The 21,075-nt window shown below is 41.5% G+C and overlaps 1 protein-coding gene and 1 pseudogene across 1 annotated transcript in view; one reads left to right on the forward strand and one right to left on the reverse strand.

Moving 5' to 3' along the window:
• LOC125440828 (collagen alpha-6(VI) chain-like) overlaps window positions 1-15,790 on the reverse strand; it is a 75,081-nt gene extending 59,291 nt beyond the window's left edge. The window contains exons 1-7 of the mRNA XM_048510858.1: window positions 15,725-15,790; window positions 15,068-15,182; window positions 9,381-9,476; window positions 7,799-8,467; window positions 6,211-6,816; window positions 4,100-4,660; window positions 1,155-1,712 (exon numbers count right to left, since the gene is read on the reverse strand). Of these exons, the coding sequence (XP_048366815.1) occupies window positions 1,155-1,712; window positions 4,100-4,660; window positions 6,211-6,816; window positions 7,799-8,467; window positions 9,381-9,441 (2,455 nt within the window). The 5' untranslated portion in view covers window positions 9,442-9,476; window positions 15,068-15,182; window positions 15,725-15,790. The remainder of the gene's footprint in view (window positions 1-1,154; window positions 1,713-4,099; window positions 4,661-6,210; window positions 6,817-7,798; window positions 8,468-9,380; window positions 9,477-15,067; window positions 15,183-15,724) is intronic.
• Window positions 12,771-18,668, forward strand: LOC125440609 (annotated as a pseudogene).
• The last annotated feature ends 2,407 nt before the right edge of the window (window positions 18,669-21,075 follow it).

Here is a 21,075-nt window from a genome sequence, read left to right on the forward strand (position 1 = left end):
TTCAAAAATTATAGAATCTGACACAAATTTTAAGCCCTAAATAATTGTGCAGCACAGTGGATGGCTAGAGGCAAGGACTGTTCCACTGTGGCACCTAAACATTTAATGCAATCTCTCCCAAATGCAATCTGCCCGGCACCAAACCAGGTGGGCATGTTCCAGTCCCTACCACCATCACTTTTGTGGAGTTTTAAATGGACAACTCATTGGAATCTTTACATTTTTACGAACAGTATATTTTGCAGTCTGTAGTCCACGCCTTGGAGCCAACCGTTTTTTCTAAGCGAAAACCTCAGTATTCAGGTTCAATTACCGTGTTGGCACTTTGCAATAAATAAGTGGTTTTGGGGTTGCAATTTGGGCACTCGGTCTCAAAAAGGTTTGCCATTGCTGCCCTATTGTGTTCATTTATATACACAAGGATTAGATCTTGGCTATTAGATGTAGGTATAAACAAGAATTGTATGTTATTGGACATATGTAATCTTTATACTGAGCTTTACTTTTTGAAGACACATGTCCCAATTACTTTAAAGCAAAACTAGACTTTTTTTGGTCTAAATGTGTGGTCACAAAAAAGGAAAGGGCCATCTTAAATTTGCATACACGCTACAGATATGTGATAATTTTTTAAAAATTGTGTACACCTTTTCCCTTTGTATATAATTTTCCTTTTTTGTCGGTGTCATCGTACTTTCAGGGTCATATTATTTTGGGGTACATACAGTGTGTGTATTTATGTATTTAGATTGATAGATAAAATATATCCACACATTAACATACGTTGGTGCTCTGCAAAGAAACTGCTTGTGAGGTACTTGGTGCTGTGAAGCACATGGTGGACACTATCGTTATGTGATCACAAACAATTTCATAGAATTTAGCAATTGCTATTCAATTCCTGCCTGCAATATGTTGTCCACTTTTAAAACAGCCCTACAACAAAATTATGTAATGTTCCTAACTATGCAATTTCTATTCTTTTTTGGAATATACATCTTTTGAGAAGCAAAATTTGCATGCCCACATAGAGGACATATGGAAGACAAAATGGCCTTCCAAGAGAACAGCAGATTTATATATATATATTTTTTCATTCAGCAAGACCCACTCCCACATTTTAGATAGCCGAAATAAAGGGAGACAGTACTCACCCTCAAGGGGATTACATATGCCAAAAATGATGTCGCCTTCTATCTTCTCAAGAATATCAAAGTTTTCTACATAAAACACCAGCTCAAGTTTCCCACTTATCTCTTCAAGCTGTGTTTTATTGGCATTAAACACCCCAACTGAATAGATAGTGATACCATCCTTTCTCAGGGACATAGCTGGAGCTGCTACTTCATCCTGTGCTTCCCCATCTGTGAGCAAGATGAGAATTTTGTTCACGGAGGAGCGTGACCCTTTGGATGAATTGAAATATTCAGCCACAAATTCCAGTGCTTTTCCAGTGAGTGTGTTCTCTTCGATGGGTACCATCCTTCTAATCGCTTCAATTATGTCACTTTTTGCCGAATATTTGTTTAGTGGAAATTCTTCTTTAGCACTGCCACTGAACTGAACAACGCCAATGCGAACTTGGTCTAAGCCGATGTCAGATTTGTTTACCAGGTCACTCATAAAGTTCTTCATTTTATTAAAATTCTCAGTGCCAATGCTACCGGAGCTGTCCACTAGGAACATGATGTCAGCTTTCATTTCCTTACAGGCTACAGGGAGAAAGGAAATCATTATGCAGATTATACACCTGAAGTCAAATAAATGCCACAAATCATTGTTGATCAGAAGAAGAAGAAGAAGAGTTTGGATTTATATCTCCCCTTTCTCTCCTATAGGAGACTCAAAAGGGCTGACAATCTCCTTGCCCTTCCCCCCTCACAACAAACACCCTGTGAGATGAGTGGGGCTGAGAGTGCTCCAAAAAGCTGTGACTAGCCCAAGGTGGCGTGTATGGGAGTGCACAAGCTAATCTGAATTCCCCAGATAAGCCTTTACAACTCAAGTGGCAGAGCTGGGAATCAAACCCGGTTCCTCCAGATCAGAGTGCACCTGCTCTTAACCTCCTATGCCACTGCTGCTCAGGGGCTTCTTCCACACAGCACCAGGACAGCACGTTGCAGGCAGTATAAAATAGCCCACTCTCCTGCTGTCCTGTTCACATGCCTCCATGCAGGCAGTGAATAGAGGCCACGGAAGCAATGTGGGCTGCCGTTGCTGTCTTTTTAAAAAAAACTAACCTCCCATGCTACATTGCTGCGCAGATAAGACCTTTAAAAACCAGGAAGCAAGCACTACCCGAGGTAGCAGTTCTCTCGCGAGCGGCTGCAATCTGCGTTACAACTAAAGTATAGCTGATTGTGCGATTCTTGAAAATCAGGGCCCTGTGAAATTTAAATCAATTCTGCAGGAATTGATTTAATAATAACTATCAAATAAATACATAACTATAACCTAGGGAAGGAATAGTATGGGGACGGAGGGGAGGGAGCTTATCAGGAATGTAATGCCACAAAGTCCATCCTCCAGAGCTGCAATTTTCTCCAGGGAGACCAATGTCTGTAGTGTGGAGATCAGAATATAATTCCAGGAGATTGCCAGCTCTTTCCACTCTAGACTGAAAACCCTAGTTGGGTGTCCTATATTTTCTCCTTGATATCTAGTTGTACTCTGAGTAGTTTTCAAAACCCTACATGTCTGTGCAGTCTTAGAAGCAAAGATCTGGGGTGTAATGCCCATTGGGCAAAGTGGGCAGTTGCCCAGGGCGACCCCTTGTGGCAGGCACTAAAAATGCAGGGTTCATTTGTGTTTTGTTGGTATTTTAATGGGTTTTCCGTTTTTGATCTCCAGGGGGTGCCCCATCCCACATTGGCAGCTAATAGGAGATGGGGGCTACACATTTGATGGTCGATAACTTTGGACCCCCTGAACCAAACTTCACCAATCCTGGGAGGGATCATCAGGAGAGTCTCTTACTGATGCCACCCAGGTTTTGTGAAGTTTGGTCCAGGGGGTCCAAAGCTATGGACTCCCAAAGGGAATGCCCCCATCACCCATTGTTTCCAATGGGAGCAAATAGAAGATGGGGGCTACACCTTTGAGGGTCCATAACTTTGGACCCCCAGAAACAAACTTTACCAAACCTGGGTGGTATCATTAGGAGAGTCTCCTAAAGATATCCTGAAAGCTTGGTGCTGCTAGCTTAACAATTGCACCCCTGACAGCAGGCACCCCCCACATTTCCCCAGATTTTTTTAAACCCCCCCCCCTTTGGCATGGATTTAAAGGGAGAATCTGAGGCCCCCAGTTTAAACATTGAAAGTGATGCTGTTTCAAGGTGGGGGAGAATCAACCCCCAAAAAGCATCATTTTCCATGTTGTTTAAACTGGGAACCCCAGATTCTCCCTTTAAGGTGGATTTAAAAGGAGAATCTGGGCTCCCTAGTTTAAACACCATTGAAAGTGATGCTATTTGGGGGTGGATTCCAGCATCACTTGTTTAAACTAGGGAGCCCACATTCTCCTTTTAAATCCACCTTAAAGGAGAATCTGGGGTTCCCAGTTTAAATAACAGTGAAAGTGATGCTGTTTCCCCCAATTGGGGGGACTGGATACAACACCATAAAATGTTTTCATAGCAGTAATAAAACATTTTGAAAGCATTTGAAAATGTTTTCAATGTTTTCAATGTTTTCAAAATGTTTTCAAATGTTTTCAAAAAATGTTTTCAAAAAATTATTTCTGCTGTGTGGCATGGCCTATTGCTGTGTTCAGATTTGTGAGTTGGGGCATGTTCTATAATGTGATGGTGACTTTGAAACGACCTGGTGTAAAAAAATCATGGCTTGGTCACAGTGGGGGAGGGCGACTGTCCATGGGGGGGGGGGCACCAAACTCCAGTTTGCCTAGATACGCCATTGGGTGTGTCTTGGGGGGCACAGGGGTGCATGTTGAACCAGGCACTCACCTGGGGAGCATCAAACTCAGGTTTTGCCCAGGGCTCCAGTTTGCCTAGTTACACCACTGCTGGGTTTGCTTGAGAGCATTGGTTATGAAACATTGGTTGTGTTCATTGAGAGAACTGGGGTATTTTTCTTACCTTCTTGAGAACATACATCTCGGACAATCTCATCTTGTATAAATTTCAAGGAGTCAAATTGTTGCACAGAGTAAACCCTTGAGCCTGCAATCTCATGCAGTTGTGTTATATTATACTGTCTTACACCAATGGCGTAGATGTTCACCTTTGCATTCCTCAGTTTCTCAGCAGGTATCTTCACATTATCATGGGCCTCCCCATCTGTCAACACAATGAGATAGCAGGGCACTTTGTTTCCACGTTGTTGCCTTGCCTTTTCAAACAAAGGCTGCATGAATTTTAAAGCTTCTCCGGTGTATGTATCTCCTGTTAACTGGTTGATATTATTAATAGCTCTTTCTAATGTGTTTGTCTTAGTGTACTCATCAAGTTCAAAGTGCAATTTAATACTAGAAGCATGTGAATATTGCACAACTCCAAATCGAACGTGATTTGGTCCAACGTTAAACTGCTTAGTTACTTCCTTCAAAAACGTTTTCATTTGATCAAACTCTAACCAGCCAATGCTTGAAGAGCCATCAACAAGGAAGTAAATATCAGCCTCTTCTGTGTCAATACATCCTACAAGAAATGAGAGATAAACACAAACATAAACACAAGGATGTGAACTTGACATTTGGGTATAAACTGGGGGAAAAATCAACCCAAACTAATCATTAAACTGCATCGAGTTCAAAACAACAGCAAAAGCAATACCTCTTGTTGTGAAATGTAATCTTAATTGAGAGGTTGGAACAAGGAGGAGAAACAACAGGAAACAGGAAGCCAGTAGAGAGAAAGACTGGGAGAGCTAGTATGTGGCTGCATGAGCATTGCATGAGAATAAACTGTTTCACTTTTCCTTTTGTATTATAGAAGTTCAATATATTTATTTGTTTGTTTGTTTGTTTTCGCATGTTTATCCCGCTCAATTCCCTACAGGGCTCAGAGTGGCATACAACCATTTAATACATAAAATACATTTAAAACAGGGCTAAAATAGTTAATCCAATAAATACAAAAAAATACATTATGATACAATACCAGCAGCCTAACCAGGGTGATGCAAAAAAGCACTCTTACCCACAGGAGGCCAGCTACGATGAAATCTAGCCTGGCTGACTGGATGGGAACACCTGTCTTGCAGGAATTCCTGCAGAATTGATTTAAATTTCACAGGGCCCTGATCTCATTGGGGAGCCTATTTCACCAGATTGGGGTCAGGACAGTAAAGGCCCTGATCCTCACAGAAGCCAGCCAGATGTCTTTTGGGTCAGGGATCACCAAAAGTTTCCCCTCAATGAACGGAGGGGCCTGAGAGGGCAATACAAGGAGATGTGGTCCATGGTCTTAAAGATCAGAACCAAAACCTTGAAAATGGCCCGGTACTTGATAGACAACCAGTATAGATGTTGCAGGATAGGTGTAACATGATCCTGGGCAGAGGCTCCTGTCAGGAGCCTAGCTTGTTATACCAATACCAGAAGTCCCTGGCATTAATATTACACTTCTCCTGAACTCTTCACCTCAATCACCAAATGATGATGTTTCTATAATTTGAACACCCTAAGCTGCCTTATACTAAATCAGAACATTATTCCAGCAAGGTCATACTGTCTACTCTGAGTGGCAGGCACACTTCTGGATCCTGTGCAGAAGTCTTTCACATCACTGCCTACATTTCTTACTCCTGAATATGCCAGAAACTGAACCTTCTGCATGCCAAGCCAGTGCTCTATTACTGAGCCAAAGCCTTTTTCCTTTTCTAGGAGGCTGGACATTTAGTAAAGGCAAAGTACAATTACCCAGGATAAGAGAGAACTGAAGATTCCAGTTTGGGAGAAAACATCTGGAGGAGAAAGTTTGAAAACTAATAAGGAGAAGAGGGAAGGAAAGTAGTGACATTCCTTTTGCAGAGGAGGGACTCAAAGAGACACTATAGTGCATTCTTAGCAGAAGGGTTATGCCAACGAAACAAGGAAAATATAGACGATTAAATTCTATAGGACATTCTATAGATGTAGAAAATAACCTTGCTCAAACCAATTGAATTTGTTCAATCTTTTAAGAACAAAACAAGCGGCAGAAAGATTGATGAAAGGTTATTAACTGAATTACAGGAAAGGCTTTACCTGTTTTGAGCAGTAATCTTCTTTCAGATTGAACATAAAGTGTGTCCTGTATTTGATTGAAGAGTTTCTTTTTGAAAGTCGTGGCCTGATTTGGCAGGTCAGAAAATCTGGCAAGTTTTAAAACATTTCGTTCAGGTGGATATGATGCTATCTCAGTTAACTGGGTCGCATTAGCTCCTTCGACACCTATGGCAAACACTGTCACACCAGCTTGTCTAAGGAGAGTCGCTGCATCACTTAAGAGGTCGTCTGCAGGTCTGTGGGTGATTATAGTGGCAATTTGTTCCACTCCTTGAGTCTTTCTGCTTCCAGCATGCTTATCAAAAACTCTTTTCCTGGTAAAATTAATGGCAGCACCCAAGTTAGATTTCCCTGAAGATCTGTGAAGGTCCCATAGACCATCAGTTTTGACTGTTTCATTCTTTAGCAATGATATTATTTGTGACTCAGTGCTGTAGGTCACTAAACCAGTTTGTATACATCCTTTCTTCACATCAAGAGAGTTTATTGTGTCACTCAAGAATGATTCAATGTAGCGGGAGTTTTCAACTGAAACGCCTTCATCCACCACAAATACAATGTCTGCAACTGAATCATGTAGACACTCTACAAATGATAGAACATAGCAAATATTAGCAACTGCTTTGGGGGCTATTTGGTAAGACTTTGCAAAGATGTATAGAATACTATACAGTTGTCAGTCTGTGCATCTTTCTCCTGTCAAAGGATTTGTATCCTTAGAACTGAGTGGAAAGAGGGTCTTCTGCCACCACCCCATTTGTGCTTATAGATGGGGAGAGGGATTCTCTTTCCCTTTCAATTGCATGGCTATGAAGTCAGCTGTAGGCTTAAGCAGTTCTACCTGCAAACTGTTTCACCAGCCCTTACTGCAGGATAGAAGCACATTACAACAGCTTTTATTCAAAAGACAGTATCTGTGCAATCTAAAGGGGGTGGTGAAGCTTCATGGAAGAGGTGTAACCTCTGCGCTAGTGCCATTACCACCAGTGCCACACAAAGTGGCACAAATGTCAGCACTGAGGCACTTACCCCAGTGGCAGGGCACTGCACGAATCCACGATGTCCAAATCCAGAAGTCTGCCTTTTGACCATTGCTTCTGAACCATTGGGGCCTGCACTGGTGTGGAAGAGGAGTTCCCAGGGCATGCCCAGGGCAGAGCCAACTTTAGTTGGCTCCCAGTGGAGTAAATCATTCACGACTTACTCTGATTTCCCTGCGAGAGAAGAGAGTTTTTCTCCTCCTCTCCCAGCACCCATTCCACAGATTGCCTCTTTGGAGACAGCACTCTGGCTCCGTCCCTGGTTGCCACTCTACCCTCCCCCACCCCCTATCTGCTTTGCTATACACATTGCAAAATCTGCAAGACATTCTTAACTCATGCTTCATGTGCTCATTATGGAACTTAAATGCATTGAGGCAGAACTTGCACTTCTAGTTTTCTATTATGTGGGGATGTCCTGACTTTTTCTTATCATGGGTATGGGTGAGATTTTGATTGTGGGGCTGCTAGGACCACTTTAACACCCCCTTTCTTTTGTTGAGATTCAACTGCATTGTTCTCCTTACCTGGTGGGGGTGCTACGCTAACATTTATACTTGGTGGACTAGGTATCCTTGGTGGACTAGGTATCCTTGGTGGACTAGTTATCCTTGGTGGACTAGGCGTTGAGACGACCACTGAATCATCCAGTTGTATGGCTTCTCCAATAACTGTCGACATATTTTGAGAAAATGTTGCAAAATCTCTTGGTGTAGGAAGGTTATAAAAGAAATGCTGTGTAGCCACTGATCGAAGTTCCTGAACAGATGCAGCCTGCATTCCTAAAGCTATTATTTTTATCCCATCATCCTGAAGCCTTTTTGCAGGTCTCTTCACATCATCTTCTGAAGGACCTGAAGTTGTGACCACAACAATTTGGTTTCTGTCTCTCCTTGGGACTTTGAAAAATGTTTCATGGACCTTTTGTATGGCATTTCCTGTTTTTAAAGACCCACCCCTGTATGAAACACTCTTTTTAAGATGGTTTAACATTGGGGGTTTGCCTTTAAAATCATCCAGCTGGAATTCGACGTGCACATCATCACTGTACTGCACAAGTGCAATGCGATATTTGTTCGGACCTACTGGAAGACTGCTGATTACTCTGTTAACAAACGATTTCACAGAAGGGAAAGACTTTTTGCCAAGAGCATTTGAGCTGTCAATCAAAAGGACTACATCTGTAGACTCAGGGGCTGAAAAACACAGAAAAACACAGAAAAACACAGAAAATTCAAGTTAATGCGCAATCTCAACAGTTATATTCAGACAATAAAAAGGTTTGATTGCATTGGGGATTGCTTTTTCATGATAATATTTTTTTAAAGTACTCATATATAAAGTTGTGCAGATTTCACTAATTTCCCCCTCAGAACTTTGGGGAGTCACCCCACAAAAGGTGCTGGTACTTGGTACTGATGAGTACCATTACAAGAAAAGTCTGCCTGTGTAGGAGGGAGTAGGGACCCATATAGATCTCAAAAAGCCCATGGAGGCAATTTGGGGGGAAGGCTACATGGTCTGTGATTGTAGTGAACTGTGGAATCAAAGATCAGCCCTCATTTCTTCCATCCTAGCAGAAAAGCTGGTATACAACTATTGAGCCCCAGTGAATAAGTTTTTAAAATTCTGTACTTTTGGAAGTGACAAAGGGTAGCTCTGGGAATCATGGGCAACTCTGTGGTGTTTTAATAGCGTTTTCAGTGATTTCTAGAACTACCCATTGGGAAATACACAAGGCTGCATTTTTTTTAAAAAAAAGTTATCATAATGCCATATACCCCCCCCCCCTCCTTTTGCCAGGCAATCCTAAACTTGTTATATCAAAGGCTCATTCTGCACATGCAGAATAATGCACTTTCAAACTACTTTCAATGCTCTTTGAAGCTGTGCGGAATGGCAAAATCCACTTGCAAACAGTTGTGAAAGTGGTTTGAAAACCCATTATTTTCCGTGTGCTGAAGGGGCCAAACTCACTGCAACATGTAACTCTTTAAATAAAGAAGGTATTTAAAAACCCAAAGGAGTTTACAATCACATCCATAGAACTACCCATGTTAACATCATGTGAAAAATTACTTGATTTTTTTTAAAAGGATATTTAAGTACCAGGTTTCTGTGCTATAGAAGTCTGTGTCCCAAGAACAATGAGAAACAAAATCAGAAGCATCTTCAATTTGCGTACTGATGATCCAAGAAATAGACCTAGGAAGAGGAAGATAATTATAATAATCCTTTGCTACCAGCAACATCACAGTATTACATCTCCAAATGAGCTTGCAGCTGATGTAGGAAATAATTTGAAACGAACAATTCAGCATTGCTAGAGAAATCTACTGCATTCTGAATCATGTATCACCACAAATGTTTTCAACATACAGGATGCTAGTAGTTATATATCTTCTTAAGCCCCTTTGAGTCTCCTATAGGAGAGAAAGGGGGATATAAATCCAAACTCTTCTTCTTCTTCTTGTGAAATGGAATCTGGGGATGATATAGTGCTATCACATCTGGAAGGCCTGCCATATTTTATGAATGGACTCTCTTTAGTAATTAGTGAAAATTTGGCAACTCATAACAAATATCAGTATGCATATAAACCTGTTTTTCTTAGCAAACAGGAGGTTTTTAATTATTTCTTCAGCATCAAACCCCTAACACACAATACAAAAAAATTTAAAACTCTTAATTTGAATATCAGTTTGGCATTTTGAAAGAGGGCATGTGTTGTTTGGAGTTGTGTAGTTCTTTGTATACTGGCTGGTATCTGGCATATTTCAATGTCTCCTTTTATTCTTTTTCTTTATAGTATAATCAGTGGTGACAAAGAGTACCATTAACAAAATCAAAGGAGTCAACTCACATGCTTTTCACAATTTAACGTCTGTTATTAAGAATATTCCAAAGGAGTAATGGGCAGATGATTCTGTGACACACACTGTAAGTAAATGTCCAAGCATTTAACTACTATTCTCAGCCAGCTGTTGAGAAAAATGAATCAGAGCAAACTTCCCAATACAGTTGAGAGAGCTCATGATGTATTTGTGGACACGAGTTTGCATTAAGAATCTATAAGCAGTTAGAGTTTACAATCAATAAACAAGCATAACAGATGAAGATTCAGGAACAAAAGTTCCACAATTTCTTCCATAGCATGTTCTACCCTTTTTACTTGAGAACCATTGCCAGCTGTCTGGGTCCTGGCAGCATTGCTTCTCTGCCATGCAACCTGACCAAAACTCTTTTCTTTTTGATGCCATTGTTCCCTCCGTCCATCATCCCATGGAGCTAAGGGAATATTTCCTTTGTCATAATAAGGCTGCTCCTCTAAATGGACCCCTCAATCCATTGCATGGGAAGTGACCAGATTCATTACTGTCTACTTCAGTTTGACAAAATGGAGGAAGAACGTTAAGGAAACAGATACACATATTTTGTTGTACATCTTCATATCCTCTGGAATGGCAGCAGTCACATTATATTGTGACAGCAAGGCAAAAACAAGCAATCCTCTTCCATTTGACAAAAAAAACCACGTGTTCTATTTCCCTCACTGATTTAGGCTTAAATTTTATTTACCTCAACATTCTTCTATGCCAGCTGTCACGTTCTTTTTGTCCAAAAACTAGTACGTACAACAGATGGCTTATATATGCTGGTTGTAGTTTGAAATCTATCCATTTTTTTCTTTAGTGAAACTTGATCACCAGTTTCAAAATGTTTTGCTATTCAATTTGTGAGGGATTCTTTCTCTTCTTGCCAAATGTTAATTAGAGTTCTTTGAAATCAAAAGCTAGTAAGAAAAGCCAATTCTTGATACGTTTTTGAAAAATTCCAAGTGGATGAAAACAAAGCTTTAGTGTGCCTGAAAATGCATTTTTGCTATTGGCCCCTGGAAATATGACTGCAAAAATGCTGTGGTGTAAAGGACTCGCAGTAGGTAGTAGGTGCGCGTGAATATTAAGTTTGTGGGTTGCAAGTAGATTTATTTTGGGGTAAATGCTATCTCGTACCACTTGAATCTGCACGTGGTCCATATGCAACTACATCTATATTCAAGTAGATACCCCAACCTGCCTTTTCAAATTCTCACACACATCCTGTTTATCTTTCTTGTCCTTTGTTATTTCTCTACTGACCATTGCATGCATTCACTGCAAATATGCAAGTTTGGCCCAGAAACAAAAAGAGAATGACGTCAAAGAAACAAAGAAACAAAAACAACAACATGTGAGGAAATCAATTGTGCTTTATATCCAATGGTTCAGTTTCATGTTAAAATATGACTTTTGAAAATACTGTGCAATTGCTTTAACATTTTATTAATTTTCCACATCTAATTTTCCACATCTACTGTGCAATTGCTTTAACAGTTTATTAATTTTCCACATCTACATCTATATATATAAAAATCTAACAGTGTGTTTGTCCCTGATGGTCTCCCTCAGAAGCTGCTGGACGGATTGCACCCAAATTTTCATAGGACATCCCTCCCTGTTGCTGGCAGGTACTTGGACCTTCAAACAGCCGAAAGTCCATACCTGAACCAGGTAAAACGTCTTTTTCCTGGCACACCAGGCCATGAAGCTGCCTCTGTTTAACTGTCACCCTTAGAATGTTCGTCCAGCCTGTCTGTCTGTGGCCTGAGGGCTTAGAATGTTTGTACAGATGAGCAGTGAAAACAGTAAATAGGTAATACTGTTAGGTAATACGAGTGGAAACGAAACACATACACACTTTGCCATGTGAGACGTCAGGTGGGGTTCCCCTCCCCCTCACACGCAGGTAACTTTCACTCTCTGTGCCTCAACCACTGCTACCACACAACACACATCCAGCTCATCCACACACACCTCACTCTGCCCTCCCTCACATCCAACACCCACTTCCTCACCCATATTCGCCACAGCTCTCTTTTACTAATAGTGAGCTGGAGTTTGCCTTTTTCTTCTAAGAAAATCCGCGGGGTGGGAGCGAACCTACACTACCTGCTCCGCTTCTTTTGCACATGGCCCTTTACGAACCCAGGGAGCTGGCCTCGATCTGAGCGCCTCACCACCCTGCCTCTGCTGCCTGACTGGGATAGCCTGCTTGCCCCAGTTCTGCCTTACCCAAGCCAGGACTGTGCTTGTCAACCAGCCTCATGGACAGCGGGATTCACACTCTGGACAGTCCCGTTGTGGAATGGGAAGGGTTACCTTATACTAAAAACACAAGACAGCACCATATAACGATGTGCATTGAAAAGGGAAAGAGGGATTCCATTTGATCACCCCAAAAGGCTATGCTGGGGATCATTGGACCTGCATGGACATCTGTGTGGGTTGCAAACTGTGATGAGAAGGACAATTGCCACAGCAACGCGTGGCTGGGCCTTTTAGTGTAAATATGCATGGTTGGCATAATTTTGCCCTTCTTTTCCCCAGAAGTCTTCTGGACATGCCGAAAAGGTGATGTTGGGGATCAGGAGATTCATTTTGGATATAAAGATCAAGCAACATGGGGGAGGAGAGCCATGGTGAGAATCACGCAAAATTGCCCTTTCTGCGTCTTATGCTAGCAGATCCTCTCCCACAAGATCAATGCTCCTTCCCAGGATTGGTCTTAGCCAACAGGTAATAGGGTAGCAACCCTGAGACCCACTATGAGGAGCCTTAACTGCCTTGCACCAGTCACTCACATTTGTCATACCCAGGGCTCGGCCAGCCAGATCTTGGTGGCAGCTTCTGCCCACCTCACTTGGAGCAAGGGCTGCCCTATTCTTGGTCCCTCAGAGGTTTGCCTCATCCTAGACTTATACCCCAGGCCCTGGCATCACTAAGATGATTCCCTCTTCCATACCATTTTCTTAAGCTAAAATATCCCTGGGGTTCATGAGCAAGTGCATGCATCCCCCTGCCAAGACAAATACATGCATCATCCTGTCAAGGAAAATAACACTCCCAGGAGTCATTTTGGTTCATGAAAACTGTGCATAGGAGGCAGGGAGCCCCTTTCTCCCCCACCTAGTATAGACCTATTTGAGTCTTCCACCTGGTCCTCTGGCAGTTGCAAGTGAAGTTGCTACCAGAAACTCATAGCTGTGAGTACCCCGCCCCACAAGAATTCATGTACAATGTAACATCTAGTTTGAACCTCGATTTCATGGCACTGTATGGATTTGGATCTGGGTCTCCCAGTTCCTACCCCAAATTCTAAGCATACAGAAATGTTTAAGTTGAGAAATTACAACCTTTTTAGAATGACATTTACTAACCTGAGATTCCAGGCTATACCAACAGCAGTGTATAGCGCACAATGCAGTAATGTGCCAGTATCTAATTATAGATGCATTTGTGGCAGTGAGGCAGATGAGGACATTCTGCATTATGTTTTGGAGTGTCCTCTTTATGATGACATAAGGACCAAATATAATAAAAAAACTTCTCCCAATTGTGGGGTATATTGATAACACTGGAAAATTGGTTTGTCTATTATCCAGTGGCGATTCATACATTTCCAACTGAGTAGCACTTTTTGCTCATGCCACAGGAAGAATCAGGCTACTTATGGTGTAATGATGATGTGTTTTATTATCTGACTGGTATATTTGTATCAGTACTAACTGGGTGTTTTTTTGTGTGTAGGTTTTATTTTTACTATGTTTGTGTATGAGGAGATTGTGAAGGCCTATGGCCAAGACAATAAACTTATTACTACTAACATTAAATTACAACCTTGGTATATCTTGCCTGAGTTTTTGCCTGAGTTTTCTCACCTGCCCTCAAGTTTAAATACGGCTGCAGATGTTTTAGTCTGTATGAAAGCTGCAGCTGGAACAATTCAGATGGTTTACTTTATCACATTTTAATAGGGGGGAAAATAACATCTTTTGGGAGGAGGGAGGGGAAAGGTTTGTGTAACCAGTATCTTTAAGTAACCAGTATCAATTAAACTCTGAATTATCCAACATACTTTTTTCATAAAAATCAGGTCCAGTGTAATGATCTTTTCAAAAGTTAATGCTTTGATTCCTGCATAGGTATTGCTTACAGTAAAACAAATGAAGATTATTTTAATACATAATGTCTCTGACATGATCCAGCTAGAGTCAGTTGTGATTAACCTCTTCCAGTGGTTTCAATAGATCTTGGCCATGACTAATTGCAACTGGATCAAGATCTCCAATATTAATACAATTTTCTAAATGTAACATATAACGCAGTTAACCATATTAATATAAAATAGATGCTGATAGCCACTTTTTTATAACCAATGGTGACGAAAAACAATCAAATACCGTTACTGTGCTATCAAAATGCTAAACTTTGATGTATAGTAAAAGCTGTATGCATATATTAAACTTAGTCAATACAAACAATTTGTCAAGTGATCATTATGGAGGTGGAGAAAGTAGATGCCTGGGAGAGCAATCCTAAACAAGACTACCAAGAAGTCCCATATTAGTCAGTGGACTTACTCCCAGAAAAATGTTTTTAGGATATTTAGGATTGCAACCAGAATCTTTTAATTCAATGCGTTTTCTCTGGCTGTGTATATTAAATTCATAAATTTATGACACATTTTATTGGAAATTATTGCCCTAATTGATTTTTTCTCAGAATTGCAATAACCAAAATTAAAAGCTAAGACTTTCCTACTGATAAGGATTATCTTGCTTTTTGCCTAGTTTATCCATGCTTCTTTAAAATGTGTGTGTGTGTGTGTGTGTGTGTGTGTGTGTGTGTGTGTGTGTGTGTGTGTGTGTGTAAGACAGAGAGAGAGAGAGACAGAGAGTCAACAGTATAATATTGTACCTCTAATACATTTGAAGTAAATTGGTTTATAAGGATATAGCGCTGCTTAAGATTGCACCATAGAGGGGAGATCTTCAAAATTCACCAAGTATCACTCAGAAACTGGTAATGTTTCCTAAAAGTTGAAAAAGAAGATTTGTATTACATTGAGTGCTCCTCAGACAAAGATTCATTTATGTATATTGATTTAAAATATTTCTAGACTACCTTCTCAATCAGATTTCTGTGGTGATTTGCATCAAAACATTTAAATTCTATCAATGGGCGGGGGGCTGAAAGTGAGTGAGATATTTGTGCTTAAATTCCCTGTTGGAAAGGTGGTGTGTGAATATTTTGGATAAAATTGGCAAGCACACATAATTATAGTTGCAAAAGAACGCAGTAATTACCCTTAAAACAAACATTTCAGCATCAGAAATTAAGAGCTGAGACTCAATTCAAATGTGTAGACACAAAGACTGCAACTTTTGTAAAGGTTGATCTCTTCATACCTTTGACATCATTTAATGTGCACTGAAACAAATCTCTCTTTATTTGCAGAAAAAAATTATTTTCATATTTACACTTCAAGAAAAGTTCTTGATTTGGCAACAATGTTAAAATACACCATACAGACTAAACAGTCTTTGATAAGAAGCAAAGGAAGAAGACACTTACCAACCAACAAGAAATTCATTGCTTCATGTTTCACAAAGGGGCCTCAGGGAGGACTGACCCTTTTATGAGCAGCTCAGAAGCAGTATCCCATAAATCTTTCCACAAGGCAGCAGTTAGCAGAGTAAATTGCCAGAACCAAGGATCCCAAAGTTACTCAAAGTGAGCAGAATCCTCCCCAGCCTACTCTTTTTCCGTTGTGTCATCAGTTATTAATCCACTGTCAAAAAAACCAAAGTGGCAAAAGGTGGCGCTTACATTTAACACAGCACGAGTTCTTAGAGGCTCTCTTTTCTTTTTAAAACAAAAATAAATCACTCTCAATTGCGGAGGTGATAATTATGCTGTTTACAGCTTGACAGACGAGGACGCTAATTGTTCTCTCCAGTTTTTAAAGGCTGTTCAGGAGGCTGATATCTTATTTCTCTCTCCCTCCACCCCTCTCTCGTGTCACTTAGTTTCCCTCTCCATGCCTCTTTCCATCCCAAGCTTGATCTTATCAGCCAAATAACACAACAACCCCCTGGCAAGGGCTTTTCTTGGAGTAGCATCTGGAGAACTTGGCAAGACACCTTAGAAAAATAATGCAGGGATTAAAAAAGGAACATACGTTTGTACAATTGTAGGTTCTTTTCAGAAAGGCCCTTCTGCACCACCATTTTGTTTCCCAGTGACACACAGTCTTCACATCTTGGCTTGAAGCTGCACTTGTGCAGTCTCGACTTATGACCACATATGATATTTTGTTCCTCAGAAAATTTAAGTCCCACCAAATAGTGCATTCCCCACTACTGTAATTTTTCTGAACTGTGATTGGATGAAGCTGGAGCACACCTGGGCCCATTATGCACCAATGTGTTCCCTGCTTCAAGCAGCTTTTTGCGTCGGATCAGATTTTTAATTCTGTGACAACTTTGATATGTAATTTGGGTCACATTTTCCCTTATGCAACTGCTCTGAGGTGACTGTGTTTTTTTAGGGGAAGCCCCACATTTCCCAGGTGCAGGGAAAACCTGACTTTTTTTCACTTTGCAGGAAAGGCGAAGTAAACATAAGCGTCATGCTTCCTTTGGTTTTTTTCCGCCCTCCCTTTTCCTCCTATCCCCCACCCATAACAGTGTCTTCCTATACTTATTTCACCCCATCCTTCTCCCACTTTTGTAGCTGGCCCTGTTCTCATCCCCTCCAACCACCATTTTTGTTCTGCTCTCTGGTCAAGTAGCTTCCAGTAGAGTTGTTGTTGTTGTTGTTGTTGTTGTTGTTGTTGTTGTCGTCGTCGTCGTCGTTGTTGTTGTTGTTGTTGTTGTTGTTGTTGTTTTGGAATGTATTGATTCATTGAAGTATTAGTGACATGAAAAATATGCCAAATATCTGTGAACTGTAAGACGCCTGTATGTCTCGGAATCTGGGGATAAATGCTGGCTTCTGCCAGTTCTAGAGAGCTCGTTGTCCACCATGCCTGCGCCAATTTTATTTGGAGGGGGGGGATCTGCTCAACTAGTGACCATCAGTGGATCATGACATCAATACTATATGAATATTTATTTTGTGAAATCTACTTTGAATGGGAGTTTTCGCCATCCCCAGCAGATTTGTAGAGCTCCACCATTCCTGGTGCATAATAGCTCAAATCCTTGCTGGGTTTCCCTATGCTTGTTTGTGATCAATGCAGTTTCCCAGCAGAAAAAGCCCCATGTGGCATCTGGGGGAAGTATTTTTGCTGCCTTCTTCATCCATAACATAGAATCCACCGTTTCCCACCGGCAGTAGCATCAATGTATCAGTGTTTCAATATATTACTGTTATGTTCCTTTGAAATATGTTTGATAAGTTTTGTATTGCTATTGCAAGCTCCACAAGCATGGCTTTCACTACAGCCATTCAGATGCCACTGACTGAGTGTCTCAGCATATTTTGTCACTAGGAAAGTAGGCACACTTGTCAGGAGAGCAATGACTGCTGGAGACCTGAGCATACTGGAGAAGAGTGGAGCTAATGAATGTTGTACTGTTCCTGTGAAAAAAAACAGACTGTGGCAGGCTAATAGAGGTTAGCATTTGTTCCTTCCTGGTATGGAAGGAGATAATCATAGGGGAAGAAGTTCTTTCTTCTGAAGGGGTAAATGAAGAATTGCTTGAGGACAGCCAATGTCAAGTGAACTGAAGAAGGCATGTCCTTGCCAGTATGCTGCCATTAAACAGGAAGAGTTTGTTGTACAGCTGGATCCTCTGGATGGATCCCTGTACTACAGCAATTATGCTAGATGCCAAACCATTCCCAAGTCCAATACAAGGTGTTGATTTTGATCTTTAAAGCCTTATGTGACTTGAAACCAGGGTACCTGAAGAGCCATCTTCTTCCATATGTTCCTGCCTGGGAATTAAGACTACAGGGAGAGGCCTTCTGACTGTCCCATCAATTAAAGAGACTTGTTTGGTGGGGACATGAGAGAAGGCTTTTTCAGAGGGCAGTCCGGTGATTATGTAACCTTCTCAGAGAGCTGTAACTGCCCCCTTCAATCTTTAGGTGGCAGGTGACCATAATTTTATTTAGGACTGTGATTTTAAATTTTGGTTCATGTGGGAGGGGTTTTATTTGTATTATGTGTTTTATCTACGTTGTAAGTGACATTGGACTCTGTAAAGAGGAAAGGTAGTTCATAAATGTTTTTAATATAACAAATGAATAAACAAGGAATTGACGAATACACTGTGGATATTCTTGATCAAGTAATTGTTCTTATTAGGATTGCTTTTGAAGGAAAAGCATCAGCAGCAGTTATTAACCCACTGTACTAAGACTATGACACATATCCAGATGCATTCCTGGGCTGACCTATCTTGGAGTTCTGGGTTTGGATGCCTTTGAATTTCAGCTGAAAGAAGGGCCAGCTGGAAAATGCAGCATCACTACTACACGATGACACAACAGCAAGGCTGAGAAATGACTCCAACGGGACAATATTTGAATGAGACTTGGAGGTACAGGAAATAAGGTCCGTGTTAATCATATTTTAATTATAAGAAAAGTGTTGGATCTCTTCCAGTCTGGCTTCTGTGCTGGTCATGGGACAGAGACAGTGCTGGTCGCTATTGTGGATGACCTCCGTCTCCAGCTGGATAAAGGCAGCCCAGCGCTGCTCGTTTTGTTAGAACTAACTGCAGCATTCGATATTGTAGATCATGACCTTTTGGTCCACTGCCTTGTTGACATGAGGATACGAAGGTCAACACTGTCCTGGCTGACCTCCTTCCTTTGTGGTCGGAGGTCACAGGTAACATCAGGAGGTGAGGTCTCCAGGCGGCACAACATTGAGTGTGGGTGCCACAGGGGGCCATTCTCTCTCCGATGCTGTTTAACATCTACGTGCGACCCCTTGCTCAGCTGGTCCAGAGCTTTGGGCTTGGATGTCACCAATATGCTGATAACACCCAGCTCAATCTCACAATGGGGGGCCGGCTGGCCTCTGCCCCTGAAGTATCCAGCACTGTTTAGAAACTGTGGCAGATTCGTTGAGAGCAATCAGACTGAAACTGAATACAGCAAAGATAGAGGTTCTTTGGCTTGGTCGGGGAGAGAGACCTATGGATTTCCAGCTGCCAATCTTGGATGATTCGGCCCTAAACTGTCCGCATCAATCAAGAGTCTGGATGTGACTTTGGACTCCAGCTTATTGCTGGAGGATCAAGTCACTAAGACAGCCCAGACCACATTTTTCCACCTTCAGCAGGCATGGCAGCTGGCCCCATACCTCTCCAAACCAGACCTCACCACTGTAATCCATGCAATGGACACTTCAAGAATAGACTACTGTAACTCGCTCTATGCTGACCTACCTTTATCTTTGATCCGGAAACTTAAACTTGTTTAGAATGCAGTTGCTGGGCTGCTTACTGGGGCAGCCAGTCTGGACCACATTACACCAGTCCTTAAAGAACTACACTGGTTGCCGTTCAAGTTCTGGGTCATTTCAAAAGTGTTGGTGTTGACCTTTAAGGCCGTGAGTGGTGTTGGACCTACATATCTTTGAGACTGCATCTCCCCGTATTGCCCTCAGAGACCCCTCCATTCTTCGTAGGGGAACCTTCTGGCGATCCTCAGGCCAAGATATATCCGTCTGGCTTCAATGAGAACCAGGGCTTTTATGGCCCTGGCTCCAGCCTGGTGGAACAAGCTACCAAGTGATATCAGAGCCGTGCGGGAGCAATCGCCGTACCACAGGGCCTGCAAGACATGGCTTTCCCATCAGGCTTTTCCCATCTAGCCAGCCAGATCAAGTGAAGCAAGATCATCTTCTTTCGGCCTCCGGGGGTGAGAGGGATGGGGTGGTGGAGGTATTTACTGCCATCTGTTTTTTATCATCTGGTTTGGCATTGAAATGTCACTGTTTTAAATTGTACTGTTATATATTTTAAATGTTTTTAAAATGTTATTTTAAATGTTTTAAGGATTGTATAATGATTTTATGATGTGACCCACCCTGAGCCCTGCAGGGATAAGGAGAGGTATAAATTTGGGGGGGGGGGGGAGATAAATAAAGTGGATTTAAAAAAACACCAGAACAAGAAAATTATTCTGTGAATAGAACTGGTGCACTTCTCCCTTTCCTCCAAGCTTTCGGGACCCTTCCAGGAGATAGGCACAAAGGTTAAAAGTTAGAAAAAATATATACGCTGTTCTGTTCGCCCCGCTTCAATTTATTTGCATTGTATTTTCTTTTTGTTGTATGCCTTCTGGGAAAAAATTAGGATAAATAAATAAACACTTAAATTATGTGTATGCTCTAAACCCATGCGACTTCACTGGGTGCTGTCAGCAAGGAAATGTTTGCCTGTATTACACTACATTATAACGAGCGCAGAACTGCTGCTTTTAATGTCTGTTTTAGCCTCAATATCTTCAGCTTTCATCATGAACTGTGTGTGATACAAGAGCTGAACAAATATATTCCTTCTTCTCTCTGTCTGTCTCTCTCCTTGACCCTTCTCCCCAGTTTCCTGCATCATTTTGTGATCCTTTAAAGAACGTGATTCTTCTAGAGATTGGGCACTTGGCTGCAGTATAATTCCGTCATGGAACAGAAATCCATCTATCTTTCCTAAATGGGGGACAGCTACCGCTACGAACATACTGGTGTGGTCTGAAGTCCTCCTGGAATTTCAACTGATCTGTTATCATTTTGAATGATCTTCAGGTCTCACCTGGAGTTTGGCAATACTACATATTGTAGATCTGAAGATGACAGTGCATGCGAGACCATCTTGTGAGTTCACAGGGAACATACGTTTGGAACCAGTCCTTCCCAAATTACATGCATTCACTACAATAGCCCAGCTTTATGGATCTCCAGGATC

This window comes from Sphaerodactylus townsendi, linkage group LG11, assembly GCF_021028975.2.
Source record: "Sphaerodactylus townsendi isolate TG3544 linkage group LG11, MPM_Stown_v2.3, whole genome shotgun sequence".
NCBI classification, from domain to species: Eukaryota; Metazoa; Chordata; class Lepidosauria; order Squamata; family Sphaerodactylidae; genus Sphaerodactylus; species Sphaerodactylus townsendi.